This window comes from Gossypium hirsutum, chromosome D11, assembly GCF_007990345.1.
Source record: "Gossypium hirsutum isolate 1008001.06 chromosome D11, Gossypium_hirsutum_v2.1, whole genome shotgun sequence".
NCBI lineage: Eukaryota > Viridiplantae > Streptophyta > Magnoliopsida > Malvales > Malvaceae > Gossypium > Gossypium hirsutum.
In genome coordinates, this window is record NC_053447.1 from 23,584,404 (window position 1) to 23,604,167 (window position 19,764).

Sequence of the window (19,764 nt, forward strand, 5' to 3'; positions counted from 1 at the left end):
CTTGTATGGTGAGAAGTGATACATTTATATCGATCATAAGAGTCTCAAGCACCTTCTTACCCAAAAAGAATTGAACCTGAGGCAACGAATATGGATAGAACTGTTAAAGGATTAAGATTGTGTAATTGAATACCACCCTAGAAAAGCCAATGTAGTGATAGACACTTTAAGTAGAAAATAGATGGTCGATTAAAGAGTAATATTTGTTAGGTTAAGTTCAGTGGATGAGGGAGGCTTGCTAGTTAGCTAGCTACAAGTGAAACCCACCTTAGCCAATGAGGTCAAGGCTAAACAAACCTTAGATGTATCCTTGTTGTCATGGATTAAGCAGGTGGAAGACGGTAAAATTGGAGATTTTGGGTTCAATGATAATGGTATTTTATGCTACCGTGGATATATATATTGCCAAACGGTAAAGAGTTAAAGTAGACTATACTTCGGGAAATGCGTGCTAGTCCTTATGCCATGCATCCTGAAGGAAATAAGATGTATCAGGACGTAAAGGAACTGTATTGGTAGCCTGGACTGAAATGAGATGTGGCAAAATTTATAGCTAAGTGCTTAGTGTATCAGCAAGTGAAAACTGAACATCAGTTCTCTTCTGGTTTTTTACAACCAATCAAAATATCTCAATGGAAGTGGGAGCGAATAACGCTGGACTTTGTTAGTGAGTTACCCTTAACACCCACTAAAAAAACTCAATTTGGGTGATAGTAGACCGATTAACCAAGTTAACTCATTTCTTACCTGTCCGCACGGACTATTCTTTACAAAAGCTAGCTAAGTTATATATTTTGGAAGTTGTAAGACTTCATGGAGTACCAATGTTAATTATTTCAGATCGAGATCCTCGTTTTACATCTCGATTCTGGAAAAAGCTTCACGAGGCATTGTGTACGCGTTTGGATTTTAGGACTGCCTTCCATCCGCAAATTGACGTACAATTTGAACGAGTCATTCATATATTGGAAGATTTCCTGAGAGGTTGCATCATCGAATTTAGAGGTAGTTGGGAGGAACATTTTCCTCTAGCAAAATTTTCCTATAATAATAGCTTCCAATCGAGTATACAAAATGGCACCCTATGAAGCCTTGTATGGTTGCAAGTGTCGAACAGCACTGTGTTGGACCGAATTGGGAGAAAGGAAAATTTTGGATCCCGAAGTGGTATAAGAGTCTGAGGAGAAAATAAGGTTAATCTAGGATAGACTAAAAGTAGCTTCAAATAGGCAGAAGTCATATGCAGACCTAAAGAGAAAAGACACTGAATACGATGTCGGTGACCGAGTCTTCCTAAAAGTGTCCCCATGGCAGAAAGTGTTGAGGTTCGAAAGAAAAGGCAAGTTAAGTTCTAGATTCATCGGACCCTACAAAGTTCTCAAGAGAGATGGTCCAACTGCATATCAATTAGAGTTACCTCCTGAACTAGACTGCATCCATGATGTATTCCACGTCTCCATGTTGAGATGATGCTAATCCGACCCTTCCCATATCACTCCTATAGAAGAGATTGAGGTGAGACCGAATTTGTCCTTTGAGGAGGAACTTGTACAAATTCTATATCGCGAGATAAAGGTTCTGAGAAGGAAACGACTCCCTCTTGTGAAAATACTATGGCAGAACCATGACACTAAGGAGATCACATTAGAACTGGATATCTTTGTCCATGGTGTTAGCACAATTAAAAATAAAAGTTGTTAGCACAATTAAATTAATTAAATACGGTATCTTTGTCCATGTATTAAATTTAATTTTTGTATTTTAAAAATTAAACATAAAAAATTCTCAATTTAAAATTTTTAATTCAATTATTAAAAATGATAATTAATTATTGATGAAAATGTATATGAGTTACATTTAATTAATTTGTTTTATAGATTAATTATTATACTTAACTCATTTTTAAATAAAATTATTATTTTATAATAACTATGATAAACAAAAAAACAAAAAATTAGTTTAAAAACATTAATTAAGCCTATTCTATCTCATACAGATTAACAAATATTTGATAAATAAATTTATGTAAAATTAAATTTAAAATTTGCTTTATATAAATAATAATTTAAATTTTATATTAATGTATATGGCATATTTGAACTCGATTTTATAAAACAGATTATAATTTTGAATTATTATTTTCTATTAATTTAAAAACAAAAAATGTATATATATTGCATTGTCATGTGTTTATTACATACATGAAATTATAAAAACATGACGCCATTATGTCAATGGAGAAGTTATCTCTTCAAGACTATTTTTACTTGAAAATTAGAAGTTACCTTGTCCAGGTGAAAAGTACTCATCAGGACAGCATCAGAAACAGTGTTATAATGGCTTCAGCCAAGCAGCCAATTTTGTATCTTGAACAGCTCTAGAGAACCGGTCTTTGAGAACGGTTATACCACCTCTACTGAGCCTCCTGCCAAGAAAACACCATCAACTGATATACCTCCACCTCATAGACTGCTCACCTATCATTACTGTTAAAATTCTCTCTATTACTAGCTCAACTTATAACATCACATCACAGTTTTATAAGGTCAGGTTGTCACTTTCATTAAGAGACGACGAGTTGACATGTCTACCAATAGGATGTTTCTACGTGACACCTCAATCCTCCATACAAAGATCCTCAAGGATCAACAGACAGACATAAGAATATCTCCTCTCTCTCCAGATTTCCTCTTTTTCTCTCATCTCTTCTATAGCTCTCCGTTTATTCAAGTAAACTGACATCATACCTCTGTTTGTTTCTCTCTTTAGTTGATATTGCATCAACAAAAACACAACACAACCAAGTTAAAAGAGAATTGTGACAGGCATTTGGATTAAATGAAAGAATGTTTTGAGGAAACTGCAATAAAAGTGAACAATTTGATTGATTTGGTTTTTTTTTTTCTTGAAATTCTTTATAATTTTTACATTTTCTTTTAGATAAAATTTTTAGAAAATCCATGAAATCACTCTTTTAAATCTCATATTCAATCTCTATTTTATGAAGCAGATGCATTCGTGTATGTGAAGTTATGAGTTATAGTTGTGGGTGATAAAATGTTAAGAAATTAGTAGGTAATCAAGGATATATCGATTCATGACATACAGAACAAAAGAGTGCATTGTACACAGGATATATCAATTCATCTAATTAGATCAATTCTTTTTTCCGTAAAATTATAGTTCATATCCATTAAATCACACTAGAAGTGATAAAATCTTGAGATTTATAAATACTCAGATTCTGGACTTCAGTTTGTCTCCTCATATACTTAAATCTGATTGCTTCCATAAACAGCAGGAATGTCCATTACAGTTTAACTAGCATATTTTGAAATGGATACTTTAAGCAAGTTATTGTTGACTGTATCCAGCTCATAGACACATATATCACCTTCTCTTAGAGAGTTTTCCCTCGCAAATTTGATCCAGCCGCTTGTTAATTTAGCTATGCGAATTCGAGGGTTGCTTGTTATCTCGACAGGCCATGTTCTATCTGCAACCTGAAGTATCAACTTCTGGACATTGGGCTCAAAATATTGTTCAACAAATCTAAATGGTATATCCTGCAGAAAGTAGAATTTCCAGAATATTGTTACTATTGTCCTGCTCTCAGATATCAATCAAAGGTTGCACTGGTCCAAGTATATAGGTAGTAGGAATTCATAGATAGCAAGCCTACCACACAGTCTTCCTTAAGGTGTAATGGCAGCACAACTCGTCGGAAGATTAATGGAGCTTTAGCAGACTGTGATGTCAAGCCTAAAGCTTCCTGACTAGCTCCTGCACCAAGTCCATTTCCATGTATCAGTTAATTGATTCGACAAAATTTAATTATTTAGTCACTAATGACTTAACGGTAGCGGACTTGCACACCTTGTGATGGGTGGGAATCTTCATCTGCAATAGCCTGGAAAATGATTACTTTGAAGGAAATTTGAGTGTCACTCACCAACTCGAAGACACAAACATCACCAACTTTCAATTTATTGTCATTAACAAAAGCCCTCCAACCATTACAGATCCTTGCATTTGGATTTCCAATGCTTCACTGATGGTACTCTGCCGGCCATGATTTCCCATTTGAATGACGAAGGGCTATACCGATGTTGGTGAGGGTAGTCTTGAAATGTTTCCTTGTGAAATCGTTGGATATACACTGGTAGAAAATTATAAACCAGTAAATTCATCAGCAAGAGCTGGTAATATGACTAACAGGTTTCTGTAGTGAAAACTAACCAATGCATGAGACTGAACATATGATGGTCGTAAAACAACAACAAAAAAGGGATTCTCAGATGTGAAAGCCAGTGCTCTTTGGAGAGCTTTTTCACGGACTTTCATCTCTCTGTGAAAAGCTGTTTCACGGGCCTTCACTGGTTCCAGGCATTCGGAACGAGTCAATGTGATTCCGGCTTCCATTTGTGCAGGCGATCCATGAAAATCTGCCTTCTTACTACTATAAATGAATACTTGGAATGAGATGTCAATGCAGTCGATTAACTCAAAGGCGCAAACATCACCAACTTGTAAGTTATTGTCGCGTACAAAAGCATCCCAACCATTTAAGAGTTTCACATAAGGTTGTCCGTTCATTCCTAGAGTAGCGCGGTACTGAGCAGACCAAGTATTCCCACTAGAATCACAGAGAATGACATCACCATGATCCATCAAATATTTCCTGGAAAACTCCTTAGGTATACTCTGCAACAAAATGAAATTATTACAAAAGCAGAAGACAACAAACACCATTTGTAAAGATTAAGCATAGTTTCAAAATGCTAGCTTACAAGGCAGCTAACTTTGGAGTGAAGACCAACATATGTTGGTTGCATGAAAACCAAAAAGAATGGGTTTCCAGACTTGAAGGCACTGCTAGCTCTCTCCAGAGCTTTAGATTTTTCATTTCCCTTTGTAGCTGAAAACCCATTATTACTAGCTCTCATAATTTTTGGAGGGCGAGGACATTGCAACACTGGTTTCTTTGTCATGTCGGTAGAGATGTTATTAGCGTATGGATAGTGAATCTCTGAAGCACTTCTATCAAATATGAGAACATGGAAACGGCAATTCCGTTGGTATCTAAACACCAAGAAATGTCCCAACTCCAAAGAGTAATGCTCAGTAAATTTTCGCCACCCATTTTGAACCCACAATTTACCATCAAGTTTCATCAGCTCCAATTCCCACACTTCACCATTTGGAACCTCAAAGAATACTGGGCTTGACAGTTTACTTCCATAATCTTTTGCAAACTTGTGAGGAATTCCCTGTCAACCCCCCCCCCCAAAAAAACCCTCTAATAAACCATGCTAATATTCTAAATTGGAATATACAGTAAAAGGTACTACTTAAGAACATTAATTGAAGACTCCATTAATTAAAAGTAAAAAGCTTTAGAATCTTGCTAATTGCTATAATTACCTGTGAAGGGGAATCTGAAATCTATAGGGAAAAAATGTGGAAACTACCCGGTAATTGTAGACTTGCATAGTACAGATAGAAACTCATAAATGTAGAGAGAATTAAAAGAGCAAGTGAATCTATGCTTACAAGTATTTCAGTCAAAGGGGAAATGCCATTGAAAGTTTCCCATTTTCCCTCATTTATTACATTTCAAGACACCAATAAGAAGCCAAAAGAATTTCTTCATTAAAATAAGAGAGAATATATGCTTACAAGTTTGCCATCCCGAATGGTACTTTCAAGAATGACTTTGAAGAAATGGTATGGTTCTGGTGAATAACCATCAACTCTACCATGGTGATAAGCCATAGTCGAATGTGACGGAAGTTCAGAAATTAAGTTCTTGGAAAACTTATGCAAAACAGCTATAACAAATAAATGGTTCATATATTCGTAGTTTTTTTTTCCTTTTTGGGCAGAAATATATTCGTAGTTACTTACAAAATTACCAACTAAAACTCCGTTGTTCCTAGAGATTTTCAGATCCTGATGGTGAGTGATTATGACAGTCAACCAGTTGTAGCCAAGACTAGTACTAGAGAATTTCGTGCGCTTAAGGAGGTGGCTTGGAGAGGCAGGAGTTCACATAGTTGTAACGTTTCATCGGGTGCTTAAGCAGTCAAATTATATGCGATTATGTATAGCATATAAATATCAAGCTCAATCACCCATGGTTTGCTTAAGATTCTCTCGTAAAATTCATCTCCTCTTCAAATACTCGGTCGAGTTAGTAGATAAAATTCTCACATGAATTTCGAATCATCAACAAATTTGGTAATGTCTCTGGTGAGAATTTTATTTTTCAAGTAGGATAGGAATAGTGAGTGATAAGATTCTCACTAATTAGTGACCTATAAATTATAGGACATAAGTTGAAGTCCAATCATGCACATTCACATGGGTGCTTGTTTAGGCACTAGATGAGATAATGTTACCTTGTAAATTCGTTGTCTGTTTAAACACTCAAATTTTTGGTAAAGAGAAAACAAAACCTCCACGCAAGGCAATAGTGGATGTGTTGGAAGTCCAACATTTAACAAAAAAAAATGATAAGTCCATAAAATCAGAATATATCATCAAGTGCTTGAAAACACGAACTTATAAGGACTTAATGAGTCAAAATGATACCAGTTGACTAACATTCTTAGCCTTTGACAAAGCATTTGTGTTCTGTAAACTCACTATCTCTTAATTCACTCGATAGAAATGAGAGACAAACTTCTACCGAGGATAATACCTGATGATACCTGACGTGTTGAGAGTCCGATCTTCAACAAGTAACCACTAGCCTCTCATTTTTTTTCTCTCTCAAAGTAATACGTTATCATATTAAAAAAATGAAGAGGTAGTCTCTTTATTTTAATGGTATAATGATAAATTTAGCCCTTAACATTTACATATATTGTCAATTTGGCATTTATTTATTTTAGATAATTTTGATTATTAACTTTCAAGAAGAGTCAAATGTTTTCTTAATGGAAATGCTAACAAAAGTTATTTTTTTTCAACAATATTGGCATGACAATTCGTGTGGTAGTACACGTGTACTTTATGTTGACATAACACTATTTGTTTTATCAACAAAAAAATAAAAAATAAAAAAATTCATTTAAAAATAAATAACATAAAGTACATATGAATTGCCTGTGCGAACTGTCATGTTTAAAAATTTAATATTTTAGTTAGTATTTTCGTTAAAAATAACAATTCAACTCTTTTGAAAGGTTGATGGTCAAATTTGACCCTTTTTTGAAGATTTAGGGTTAAATTTAGTTTTAAAAAAATAAATGTCAAATTTATAAAAAAAATATATAAACGTTAAGTACCTATTTTAATTTATTAGAAGTAGATTATTGTACTTTACAAACATTCAAAAATCAATCCAATTAGATAGTACAGTTAAACCTTGCCATTAAAGTGCTAACTTGAAAATCAACAGTTAACGGAAGAAGTTAGGAAAAGAAAAAAAACAATAACAGATGGATAAATTTATATGCAAAAATTAGAGGAAAATGAAACCTATCAGTCCAAGTTTTTTCTCTCTTAACAGTTGAGATAAAAGGGATGCCTGATAATTACTGATATTCATGGAACTTGTGAGCTTAATTAGCGATAATGAAATTCCAAAAGGGTAGTGGCCTGTGGGACATTAATCTTTTGGAATGCATGAAAACCTTTCTCTGGTGAGATTATCCTGATCGTCCATTACTTACCTGCTCATTTTCAATCTTTGTCAAGTAGTTTCGTCGAGCCAATTGAATAATGACAGGAGTAACTTAGATGATGCAGGGATCATAAATACAATTTCCCACCCATCTGTTATTTTCATTCCTTGACATTATTTATGGTTTAGTTATCTGTAAAGGTCATTGTACCTTATCCCTTTATTTTATGATAATGAATTGCAAGTTTTTTAGTGGGGACATATGTCCTTAGCCCCATCCAGAAGCTTTTTATGTACATTTTTGTATCAGATGATTACCAGTTGAGGATGATGACAGGCAAAACCTTGTATATCTAACAGCTTCAACTGGTGGCCGGACAGCATCTCCAATTAGATGAAGTTTGTCAACGTTTCCTACTGGTGGCCGGACAGCTTCAACTGGTGACCGGACACCACCTCAGTCAAGCTCCCTCGTTTATTAACAAGATTCTTTTCCTCGTTGAAACTAAATGCAAAAAGGTTAAATAACAACATATATATAAGCCAAATCAGAATAGTAGTGAATGTAGTTATATCCAACAAGGTAAAAATTAGCTGCTTCTTTTTACAAAGATAAATGAAATGTGTATAAACCAAAAGCAGACTGAAAACTGGTAGGAAATATACTTCTGCTTTTAAGGTCAGGATAACATCCAAAATAGTACAAATATATTTCTAAAACTAAAACCAACTCTACAATAACCCAAAATGAGAGAAAGAAAACTTCAAGCAACAATAAATATGAATTAACAAATTCACCCTGTTGCATCCAAACGTCTTAACGAAGAGCAAACCATATGCATATAATGGTACCACCAAATCCTCTCAGGGTCTTCTTTAGCTTCCACTCAGACTCTGGGATTATTTTGCAAATGATTTTGAATTGCTCAATTGCAGACGTTAAGTCTCTGATTCTTCCTCCGCAACGGTCGGAAGTGTACCCTCCCTGATGAATGAAGGGTTAAGGAACTTTGCCACAAATGCCCACAACTTGTAGACATCCTCAAAATTTGTCAGGAAGCTTAGAGAAGCTGTAACAACCTCGACTCTTATGAACCCACTTTTCCTGTCTTGTTGCCCATTTTCCGTAGGCCTGCATAGGGTAGCATCTTCAAAGTTCAAAGCCCCTCGCTGTTGTCGTGGGCCATCTAATATTCGTATGTGACTGAGGAAACCAATACCTACAGAGATACCTTCTCTTTCAGCCAACTTCTGTACAATCTCCGGATTTATTAGGCCCCTGTTTCTATCCCTCACATTGAAAGCCACCGCTGCACCCCTTTCGTACTTTATTTTTGGGCCATAAATGTGAACAAGATTCACTCTACTATCTCCATCTGAATTAGGTAATTTGAGCTGTAGTAATGAGGTTACAAGCCAGTTAATTAAAAACCGTAATCTAAGAGTGGTTTTATTGAGCCCCAACATGTTAACATGGTCAAGATGCCGACATATTATCTCAGGCTCCCTCCTGTCCCAATCTTGTCCATCACCATATTCTCCATCACTGCTGTAGTCTTCATCGTCAAGGCTGGTCACAGGCACTTCTCCTGGCGCCAAACTATGATTCAGGTGCTCTTTATGACTATCCTCCATGCTAAATGATACCCTTCTTCCCCTGCTTGGATGTTCATCTTCTAACCCAAAAAATCTACCACCGTTATATCTATTTCCTTCCCTTCTCCCAAGCAACCTAAATTCACCTTCAGTTTCCCTTCTTATGGCACTCTCTTTAATCTCTGAGGAAATTTCAGAAGTTGAGCCATTTGCCGGGCCATTATTCTGAAGGACAGAAGAATTGTTGCAGCAAGTTCCATTCATAGCTGAACCAGATACAGTCCCCACAGAAAGTGGCTTGCTGGTTTCCTGTTCTTCCTTTATTTCCACAACATGCAAACGGCCTGAAGCCTTGACATGATTTTGTGAGGTGATGTTTGCTGCTGAGAATTGTTCTTCTTCAGGGACCTCCCTCACACAGTCCAGCTCCTGCGAAACTGATAGAACAGCAGCATCAAATGATAACACATGATGATCATCATGTCCCAAGTTAACATCTTTATCATCATATAGTGGGCTGCTATATATCTTTGCTGTTGGCTTTGGAGAGGGCCGCTTGTGGTTCTTCTTGCCACTAAACCAAAATGGTGGAAAAGGGGAGGCAATTTTTTGTTTAGTCAACTGAGCTGCACTGTCTGACCCCAGTGGACTCTGACCCAAATCAATCCAGAATGAGTTGTCTGATGACTCATCTTCGCTGAAGACGGGACTCTTCATCACTTCACCTACAGAGATGCTCTCGGTTTCTTCAAATATGGTGCTTGCTCCATCTCTTTCAGAACTATTATCTTGATCCATTTCTGTCTCGAACACATCCTGAACCTGAGAAGATGTGAAGACACCAGAAAAGGCGGGCAACTGTGTCCCCGAACGGCTTTCAGAGGGCTTATCACCATTTTCACCAACTTCATTGTCCTCAATTCCACCCAATCCATCAAGAACATCTATAGAATCACTCAGATAGAGCGGATACTCGGGGGTAATCTTCACCATCCCAGAACCAGTTGATCCAAACTGGTTCTGAAGGCTTCCCATGACAGATTTTTTAATAAGAAGGCACCCAAAGCCAGTTGGATCATATCCGAAGACCCTGTAGAATGACGTGATAATGAAATCAGGCCGAAACAAGGACAGTCCAAGTGAATCCATGTCTTTGGGACCCAATGACCCTGCATCAAGCAAGACATGCCAATGGTTCTGCTGAGCCAATGCCATCCACTGATATGAATACTTAGCCCCAGTTACTCTAGACTGCACAGGGAAAACAAAAAGCCCAGTAGCTGAATCCTTCTTCCTCCTCTTTTTATTCGATATCCGCTTTCTCAAATCAGTAGAACAAAGTTTAAGAGTTGGCCACTTAAACCAAGCACTGTGAACTTTTGCACCCTTCTCCTTAGCACTCTGAGCCATCCAATTCACCGATTGACTCTCATAATCAAACATGGTCAATAGTTTCTTATTTGTATGAAAAGGATACGAGTCAGCCAACAACTTAAACGCAGACCCTCTACTCACAGTAAACACAAGGCCATACTCATGCTCAGGAATGTTCAAATAATCCATTATCCTACTCTTTATGTCATATTCAACAGTGCCTTTCTCAGCACCACCATAAAGCGCATGGTTACTCAAATTGGCAGTTATCTCAGACAAGCTAAATGTAGAAGACTCCCAGTAATGCAAGGTTTGAACATAAGAGAAAAGCCCAAATCCACAATAATCAAGGCAGACCTTTGGTGACAAATGTGCGTACTCATCTGACCTCAACTGATCAATCTTCTCCGATGACTGGTATTTTGGGTACATTATGAGGAACTTATTGAAAGCCTCAAGCGCACCGGGGATAGAATCTTCGCTCTCAAATGTTCTCTCCGCGGCAAGAGCAGTGGCTCGCAGAAATTCACGCTGAGCATGGAGTCTTGCAAGGGATCTTGATCGTCCCAAGCTCTCATCTTGATCGGCTAGTGAATCAGGTTCCATGTCCTGAGACTTGAACAAAGACCCATCTTCAGATGCTTCTTCAAGTGCTTCCCTGAGTTTGTTCTCGTGTAGTTTTCGGAGAACAGACGGGTTCTTCTTGATTTCAGCAGCTGATTCAGAGCCATATCTTCTCCTGCTCTTCTTGTCTAAGATAAGAGCAGCACAGTGAGATATGGGCTTCCACAGTGAAAGATGCATCAAAGCCTAAACTTGAGACAAAACCCAGGAAGAAGAAGAGCACAAGAAGTCTTTAACGCATCCAACAACCACCCCCCTTCCCGCACCACTTTTTTTTTCTACCAAATGGGTTCAATTTTCAAAACCTAAGGCTCAAAGCAAAAGGGAGGAATCTTGTACCAGATCAGAAAAGCCCTAAATTCAGCTAAAAAGGATTCGATTAAGAGAGGAACAACTCATAAGGAACCAAAAAAGTTTAAGAGGAAGGAAATTCCAAAAAAATAAAAAATCTCAGGCTCCAACCTGAGAAAAGAAACCGATGACAGGACCAAAAAAAAAAGATTCTGGTGCACAACACAGACAAGAACATAGAATTGGAAGTATAGAAAAAGTCAAAAGCCCATATTTCTTTGAAGGAAAAAGTACAAGAAAGACAAAAACTTGGAAGGGAACCCAATGAAGAGATTCACGAGTCAAAGGCTAAACAACTGAAGCCGTAGTAGAACTACAACCCGCAAAACCCAGATCCCGAAAAAAAAAGTTTAAGAGAAGAAGAACATAGTGTATAAAGATCCCTTCTTCAACCCAAAAACCAGACCTCCATTAACCAGCTAAAAACATGCACCTTTCTGTTTATCTTTCCCTTTCTTTCTTTCTTTCTCTCTCTCTTAATTAAAAGCAAGCTAAGTCCTTTACATCAAATGCGCATTCACTTGTGGAAGCAGTAAATCCAATTACATACAACCAAAATTAATAGCCAAGTCTCTCTCTCTCTCTCATTTACACTCTCATCTTCCACACAAAAGAACCCTCCCCATTACCAACAGTGAGAAACGGACATTGATTTCACAAATCAAAATATAAAAATCCTTGTTTTACTATGTTAATATTTACACATTTATTGATCTTTTTTATAACTAATTTCATGTTTCCCTTTTGTGGGTTGTGGGTGGGGCCTATCAATAAAGCTTTTTTCCTATACAGTCTTAGCAAAAAGTCAAAATTCAGCTGCTCTGTAAAAGCTGCTTTCTGTCCAACTAGGCAGCTAAAGATCCACCTCCTGAATCTATAGTCTATACATTGCTATTACCCCTTCAAATTTTAACTTCCCATCAGAAGTTACATAAATATATAATTTTCCAATTGGTTTTATCTGCACAAATTATGTTTGACTAACACAATACTGAACAAGTGGCCCAAAAAGAAAAAGACTTTATTTTGGTGTCTTTCAATCAGGCTTTAAAAAATTGATTGTTTAGTTTTAGCTTTTTTGTTTATATTATCTAAAATGAGATCATCAAAGAAGATTGGTTTGCAATTTGCAAAGGTTGACAACCCAATTTAATAAATAGGAAACTCTTTAAAACACCAGAGGAAGATGTCGAAAATCTTGATAATATTTGCTTTCTTACCCTTTCAAACTTTGATTATTCCAACATAGAAGAGGAAAAGAATGAAAAAGAAAATCCTTGTTTTTTGCAGCATTTGATGAATGCTATTTGAATGTTGATTATGGTCCAGGTCAGGGCTCAAGAATAAAGATTATTTAATCAATTTTTTTCTAGAAAAAGACAAATATATAAATATATATGCAATGGAAGAAGACTTGTGCTTCCATATATTAAGGGCACATCAAGTTGGATACAGATTAATTTTATAGACTTCTGTTTGTCCTTTTTCAGCTTTTCTTCTCAAAGAAAAAAAAAAGAGAATGTTCATAAAATTTCAGAAAACAACCCAAATTTTTGAAGGAACACTGTTCCCAGTTCTCCATCAATTATTAAAACACTTGTTCCATTTTGTTGACATTGTTAGTCACTTGGTCATATTCAACTTTGCTGGTATTTCTTAACCCTCTATGGTCCAACAAATTGCAGCCTAAAAGATCTAATATTCTCAACATTGTTTTTCAGCTGGCATTGCCAACCCCTTGGAATATATTTTTGCCCAAAAAATAAAATTTAAAATTTAACACTATTTGCCAAGATTTTTATGGACATCATGCATACAGTGATGGAATCCTTATTAGAAAAATGTGGAAGATATTCTTTTTCTTTTTTAAAATTTATTTTATTAAAAAAAGAAAAAGAAAAAGAGAGAGGATGGTTTGGGAAAACGGAGGCCCTAGTCTTTGAAAATTTTGGGTGGGAAAAAGGTGCCATATGAGCAAGAAAAAAACAAAATACATAAGCCACTGCCTTTGGATTCCATCTCCTTTTAATGGCCACACCAGTGCACAAAACCCCATAACCAACCTACCTCAAAAGTAAAAAGGTCAATTACCCAAGATTAAAATTTTCGTTTTTTTATTATATATTTTACTAACCAATTATGTTGTAGATTTCTTTATAATGTTATTATTATTAAAAAAACATATAGATTAACATTAAAAAATTTTAAAACCATTATTTAACAAAAAAAAATTAAGCTGAAGTTCGGTGGACAAGTCTAGGGTAGTTTTTTTTAGTTAGCAGTTATAATTTGTTTTTAATTTTCTTTAGCTTTTGAAATTTCTTTTATATATATTAAAAATTCTATGATACGTGTATTTGTGTGAAAACCATATATTTAGAAAATAAATATGTGTTTAAAAATGGCATATAATTATCAACTAATGAAAATAATTAAAATATATAAATTAATTAAAATAAAACTTTAGTTGAATGATAAATTTAAAATTTCTTTTATTATAAATTGCATGAGTTCAAATCTCACCTTATACATATTCTTTAAATATAAAAGATTATTTTTGTAATTTAGGGTTTTTAATAATTTTGTCAATCCATATATATATATATATAAACAATTCTTTTAGAAATCATAAGGGATAATTTAGGTATTAAAAATTAGGAGTAAACGTAATTTAAGTATTAAAAGTTAATCGCAATTTAGATATTTTGACAAAAGCTAATTAATTATTTTAATTATTTCTGCTTTTGATTGTTTTTTTTTATTTGTTGAAAGTATATCTGGTCCAAGGTCGACCTTCAATTTTCTTTTTGCTGCTTTTTTACTCTTTTTTTATTACTATTTTCTTTTTTTTTTACTCAAATGATTTTTTTCTTTTTAATAAAATATATATTATATTTTCAATTCTTTCTGAAGTCATTGATGTTAATAAAAATACTCTTGATAATTCAAAAGGGTATTCTTGATATTCCTTATGAGAATTTATTTTATCACTAATTATAATTTAATTGTATTATATATTTTAATTAATATTGTTTTATTGTTAAGTAAATTATTTTTATTTATATTAAATTAATTGTTTTTAAATTTTGAAAGTTACATTTTAGTATCTTTTGAAGGTTACAATCTTTTTATTTGTGTATATATATGTAAAGGATTTGTTTATCCTTTTGCAATATTGATGTATATTATTGATATGCCTAGTTTTTATGTGTATATATGTAGATTTTATTTGTTATGTCAAGATGTTGTTGATAAATCAATATCTTTCAACCGTAACAAAGCTTTAATTATTTCTTATTACAGTTTAAATTTTTATTTTTAATTAATTATTTATATCTAAGTTGTTATTTAATTTGAATGCTAATCCCTCTTTTTGATTTTTTTTTTTTGTTTAGAGCTTGATTTTACAATGTACGTTGTTTTTTAGAATCAACTAATTGATTTTAAACATGTTCACATGAAGTTTAGTCAATAGTGAAGCAATGATTTTATCACTGAGGTAGTTGAATTTAAGGTAGAGATTTTTTTTCTTATTATTATTTAATTCATGTGCTTCTATATTGTATTTTAAATTTATAATGTTTATATTTCTTTTTCATAGTCAACAATAAAAAAAAAAGTCATCGGTGTTGATTTTAGCACTAAGATATTCTAAATTAAGAATCATAATGTCACTCTTCAAGAGTGTTCTTTTTCTTCTTATTTAATTTGTGTGTTTTCATACTATTTTTTTGTTTAAATTTATAAATGTTTACATTTCTTTTTTCTTCTTTTCCAACGTCAGAAACGTTTTAGAGTCATGAAGTAGCTTTTCTGCCATTTTCTTCATAAATACTTAATTCTAGATAGGCTTAATATAATAATTAGTACCTAAATTTGAGATTTTTTTTTAATTTGGTACTGAAATTTGACCTTTTTTTCTTAAGTTGGTAGTTAAATTTATTGGGATCCAATTTGGTACCTGAACTTAACTTCTTTTTCCTAATTTGGTACCTAATTTTTTTTGTTCGATTTGATACTTATCAAACGTTTTACAAATTAATCCAATATACTAACAATGTTATTCTTTTATGAGGTAGCAAAAATAATTAATGTATAATCGGCATGTGATATGATATTTTTTTGTATTTTATATCTTCAATCACTTTTATTTTTATTTAATCATTTTATTAATTGAAAATAATGAAATTATTTTAATTTGGGGTTTTAAAAAATTCTTATTTAATATTAATTCGTTAAGCATAGCTCAATATCTATTTTGCAGCATTAATTTTCTTTAACACTGGCAATATTTTTATAGTATAACAAAAAAAATGTTAACATTGTTAGTGTTTTGCGTAATTTGCATAACATCTAATAAATTTAAGTACAAATTGAACCTAAAAAAAACGTAGGTACCAAATTAAGAAATAAAATGCCAAGTTCAGGTAACAAATTGAGTCCAAAAAAAGTTTAGGTGTCAAATTAGGAAAAAAAATCAAATTCAAGTACCAAAGATTGTATTAGACTTTTTTAGATATTGGAATTTTAAAAATCAAATAAATTATTTATAAATTAATGTAAAAGATAATATTGAAAGAAAAAAAATATTTATATATTTTAAAAAAATAAAATTAATTATAAAAAATATTATGTTAAAGTAATAAAAATTCAAATATAATCATATTCCTAATATATATGGGTATGGGATTACAACTATATGGTTTTAATTAATATTTTTATTCAATTTTATCTTTTACGCAATTTGAATCAGCCAAGAAAAACATTTTGTTTTTCTTTATTCTTTTAATTGCAATTTTGGAGTAGAAAAGAAAATTAATCACGAATTCCTCAACAATCACATGAAAAGCACGTGCAGTACTTAGTTGTGATTATGATTATGATTTGTCAAAGCCAGCCAACAAGGATCATGACTCAATCATAATTAGTCAACCATATTTTTGAAGTGCAAAACTACCCTTGGTCAAACCCTGGAGTCATGATCTTTGGCCACTATAATAAAAGTTTAATTAATCTAATATTTCTTTTATTTTCCAAAATAAGAAAAATTGAAAAATCAAGTCTCAAAATGTGCTTTTTTTCCCTTCTAATAGTAAAAGATCTCCTTATAATATTGAGAAAACAAAAGTTGATTCAAACCGTGGTATTTTGGATTAGTTCAGAAAAAAACATGATTATTTAAGCTGAATCCAGTTTTATTTATTTATAAAATATAATTGTTTTACATTTAAAATAGTTAAAAAAATTTAAAACTATTGTATAAAATTTATTTCCAAAAGAATACTTTATAAGTGTTTAATTGTTTTTATTTACTTAAACTTTTTTAAAAATATTTGTGAAAAGACTTTAAAACTTCATTTAATAATATTAAAAAATTATAAAATAAAGTCAAGTTTTTCCAAAATAAATTTAAAAATTTTAAAAAAAATTGAAAAATCTAAAGAAAAATTTCAACTGAGCCAAACCTAACTAAGCCTTTAAGATTAAGTGTCTTGTTTAGAGATTCTTAATGCAATCTAATTCTCATAATTCTAACTTCAACATAAATGGGTGTCGAAATTCGAGATCTTTTTTAAATATTATGTCAGAAATCTTGTACATCATTAATTGATAAAAAATTGATTTTGTCTTGACATTGACACTAATAAATGTTGAGGTTAATTTTTAGATGTTTGTCAACTCTCCCCTTCCTTTTCAATTTTTACTTCTCTCCAAATACCCTAAACTAGTAAACCCTCCCATTTACTCTTAAAAATTACTAAAAATATGCTTGGACACCACAAAATAATTGCAAGAATGTGTCATTATCAATATAGTAATTGTACACTTGGAATTATAAAGAATTCTAATTCCTTATATGTGTGTCTCATTGAGTGTAACTACATCTTTAAAAAGAAATACTTTTTTTGAATTTTTTTTTGAAAGTTATTATGACTAATGTCCTCATGTAATTCTTCCTATTCTCAACTCTTATAAGAATTGGAGACTGTAATTAGGTGTTCCAATTTAACTTAATTCAATAGCATTAACTAATTACAATTATTACCCAAACTTGCAATACATGTTTAGTATAAACAATTACATCCAAATCTATTTACTATGTGGCTTTCCAAACACTCACTACAACTTATTGCCCATTGCAAGTATTAATATTTAAAATTGTTTATAATAAATTGGTGATGTTATTTTTATTTATAATATGAGATAATATGTAAAAAAAAATATGAGATAGTATATAACTTTATGTGTTATATGTTATTTTTATTGATATTGTCGAAAGGTTACATGTTAATGCATTGAATAATATGTTAAAAATATTTGTACTTTAATATTATAGTAAATTAGTATTTTGGTCTAGAATGATATGTTTATAATGCTATTTTTATTGTTAATGTAACATCCCAAAATAGGGTCTAAACAGAACAGTGGTTACGAAACCACGAATTCGAGATAGAAAAGTTTATTGTAATTAATTTTTATGATTTACCGATTGATTGGATGCATGTGTTAGAATACCGATAAGAAATTTCAGCGATTGCATGTTTGAATTGCACATTAGTTTTTAATTGCAAAAGTGGGTAAATATGAGTTTTAGATGATAAAGGATTTAATTGAAGTGCATAATTGAAGTAGAGGTCCTTAAATGGAATTAGAGCACTAGATTTTCATGGACAAAAATGGGCATGCATAGATAAAAATAACTGAAGTTTTAATGAAGGGCATTTTAGTCATTTGGTAAAAAAAGAATTAAAAGGGAAAAAGATGGCAAAATGTGCTCATCTTCTTCCATAAGGGCCGAAATTTTCAAGGGACGCCATAGCTAGGGTTTCTTCACTTTCTCCAGCTCATAGTAAGTGCATCCAAGCCCTGTTTTTTTATGTTTTTGGTGTCCTCGTAGCTCGGTTTAGCTTATTCTACCATTAATTCATGTTAGGGTTCATATTTGGAAAAATACCCATAGGTGAAATATGTTTATTTTTATGTTTTATGGTAGAATATGAAGCTTGAAATTATGTTAAACAACTTTTGCTAGGCGATTTTAAGTGAAAACAAGTAAAATGACATAATCGGTAAAAATACCTAATGTTCATAATTAAATGTTAGAGTGAGAATTTGATGTTTCCATAGAAGGGAAAAATGTTCAGCGTGTCATAAAACATAAGAATAAGGGATGAAGTTTAATTTCCGGGCTTTGGGGTAAAAGTGTAAATATGTAAAAGTTTAGGGGCAAAATTGTGATTTTGCCAAAGTTTGAGTCAAGGACTGTTTTGATGAATGTGAGTATTAAATAAGCTAAATTTTCTATTATAGATCAAGAGGAATGAAATCCAAAGTTAGATCGGGAAAAAAAAGGTTGAGGACTAAGTTGCTAGATTTGATCGTATTTTGTACTAAGGTAAGTTTACGGTAAATAAATGTAATATTTCAATCATTATTATTAATGTTTTTATTTTCCAGCAATTATGTACTTATTTCATGAAATTATTTAATGTTGACTCAAGTATGAGATGATAGAGAATCAAAATTAAAAAGTCCCATTGAAACATGAGGAATGTATCAGATACAAATGTCATGAAATTAAGGGAATGAGATCCCATGTAAGACCATATCTGGGACATGGCATTGGAATTATTGAGGTTATGAGAGGTCCCCCGTAAGACCATGTCTGAGACATGGCATGGGCACCGATATGAGAACTCCCATGTAAGACCATATCTGAGATATGGCATTGGCAGTAAAAGAAACATCCCATGTAAGACCATGTCTGGGACATGGCTTTGACATGTTATTATTAGACAGGAGACCCGAGTATCCTTAGTATTCCAAGTGGTTCAACGGGCTACTAAATGGACTATGTTATATGAAAGTTCAGGTAAAAGCATAATAAATATATTTAGGTGAGTTATAAGGGTTAAGAATATTTCAATTATCAGTTGAGAAAGAAATTTCAGCAAGGGAGGAGTAAGTTATAATCATGAGTTATTTAAGTAAGCAAGTAAGTAAACAAGTATGAGAGTAAGTAAAGAAGAAAGTAAAGATCATGATACTTGATGATAATTTATGAGTATAATTATTTATGATAAATGTTGTTATTTATTTGCTTGTAAACTTACTAAGCTTTACGCTTACTCCCTTTATTTTTTTTATAGTATCACCAAGCCAATTCAGAGATCGTAAGAGCATCGGAG

General features: G+C 32.8%; 2 protein-coding genes across 2 annotated transcripts; both read right to left on the bottom strand.

Moving 5' to 3' along the window:
• Positions 1 to 3,226: 3,226 nt before the first annotated feature.
• On the bottom strand, positions 3,227 to 6,295 carry LOC107913128 (B3 domain-containing transcription factor VRN1). The gene is made up of 5 exons (XM_016841598.2): positions 4,791 to 6,295; positions 4,240 to 4,704; positions 3,877 to 4,159; positions 3,683 to 3,783; positions 3,227 to 3,566 (listed from the first exon to the last, which is right to left on the bottom strand). The coding sequence occupies exons 1-3, from the start codon at positions 5,172 to 5,174 to the stop codon at positions 4,049 to 4,051; spliced, it is 960 nt and encodes a 319-aa protein (XP_016697087.1). The 5' UTR covers positions 5,175 to 6,295; the 3' UTR covers positions 3,227 to 3,566; positions 3,683 to 3,783; positions 3,877 to 4,048.
• Positions 6,296 to 8,202: 1,907 nt separating this feature from the next.
• LOC107913129 (uncharacterized) lies at positions 8,203 to 12,311 on the bottom strand. Its single transcript, XM_016841599.2, has one exon. The coding sequence runs from the start codon at positions 11,402 to 11,404 to the stop codon at positions 8,570 to 8,572; it is 2,835 nt and encodes a 944-aa protein (XP_016697088.1). The 5' UTR covers positions 11,405 to 12,311; the 3' UTR covers positions 8,203 to 8,569.
• Between the last annotated feature and the right edge of the window lie 7,453 nt (positions 12,312 to 19,764).

What these genes read in the sequence shown, in the direction of transcription:
- LOC107913128 (XM_016841598.2), bottom strand. Translation starts at nt 5,174, where the DNA reads ATGAAACTTGATGGTAAATTGTGGGTTCAAAATGGGTGGCGAAAATTT. An exon ending in ACTCCAAAGTTAGCTGCCTT is followed by an intron (nt 4,705 to 4,790) that starts GTAAGCTAGCAT and finishes ATTTTGTTGCAG; the next exon opens with AGTATACCTAAGGAGTTTTC. An exon ending in ATGTTCAGTCTCATGCATTG is followed by an intron (nt 4,160 to 4,239) that starts GTTAGTTTTCAC and finishes ATTTTCTACCAG; the next exon opens with TGTATATCCAACGATTTCAC.
- LOC107913129 (XM_016841599.2), bottom strand. Translation starts at nt 11,404, where the DNA reads ATGCATCTTTCACTGTGGAAGCCCATATCTCACTGTGCTGCTCTTATC.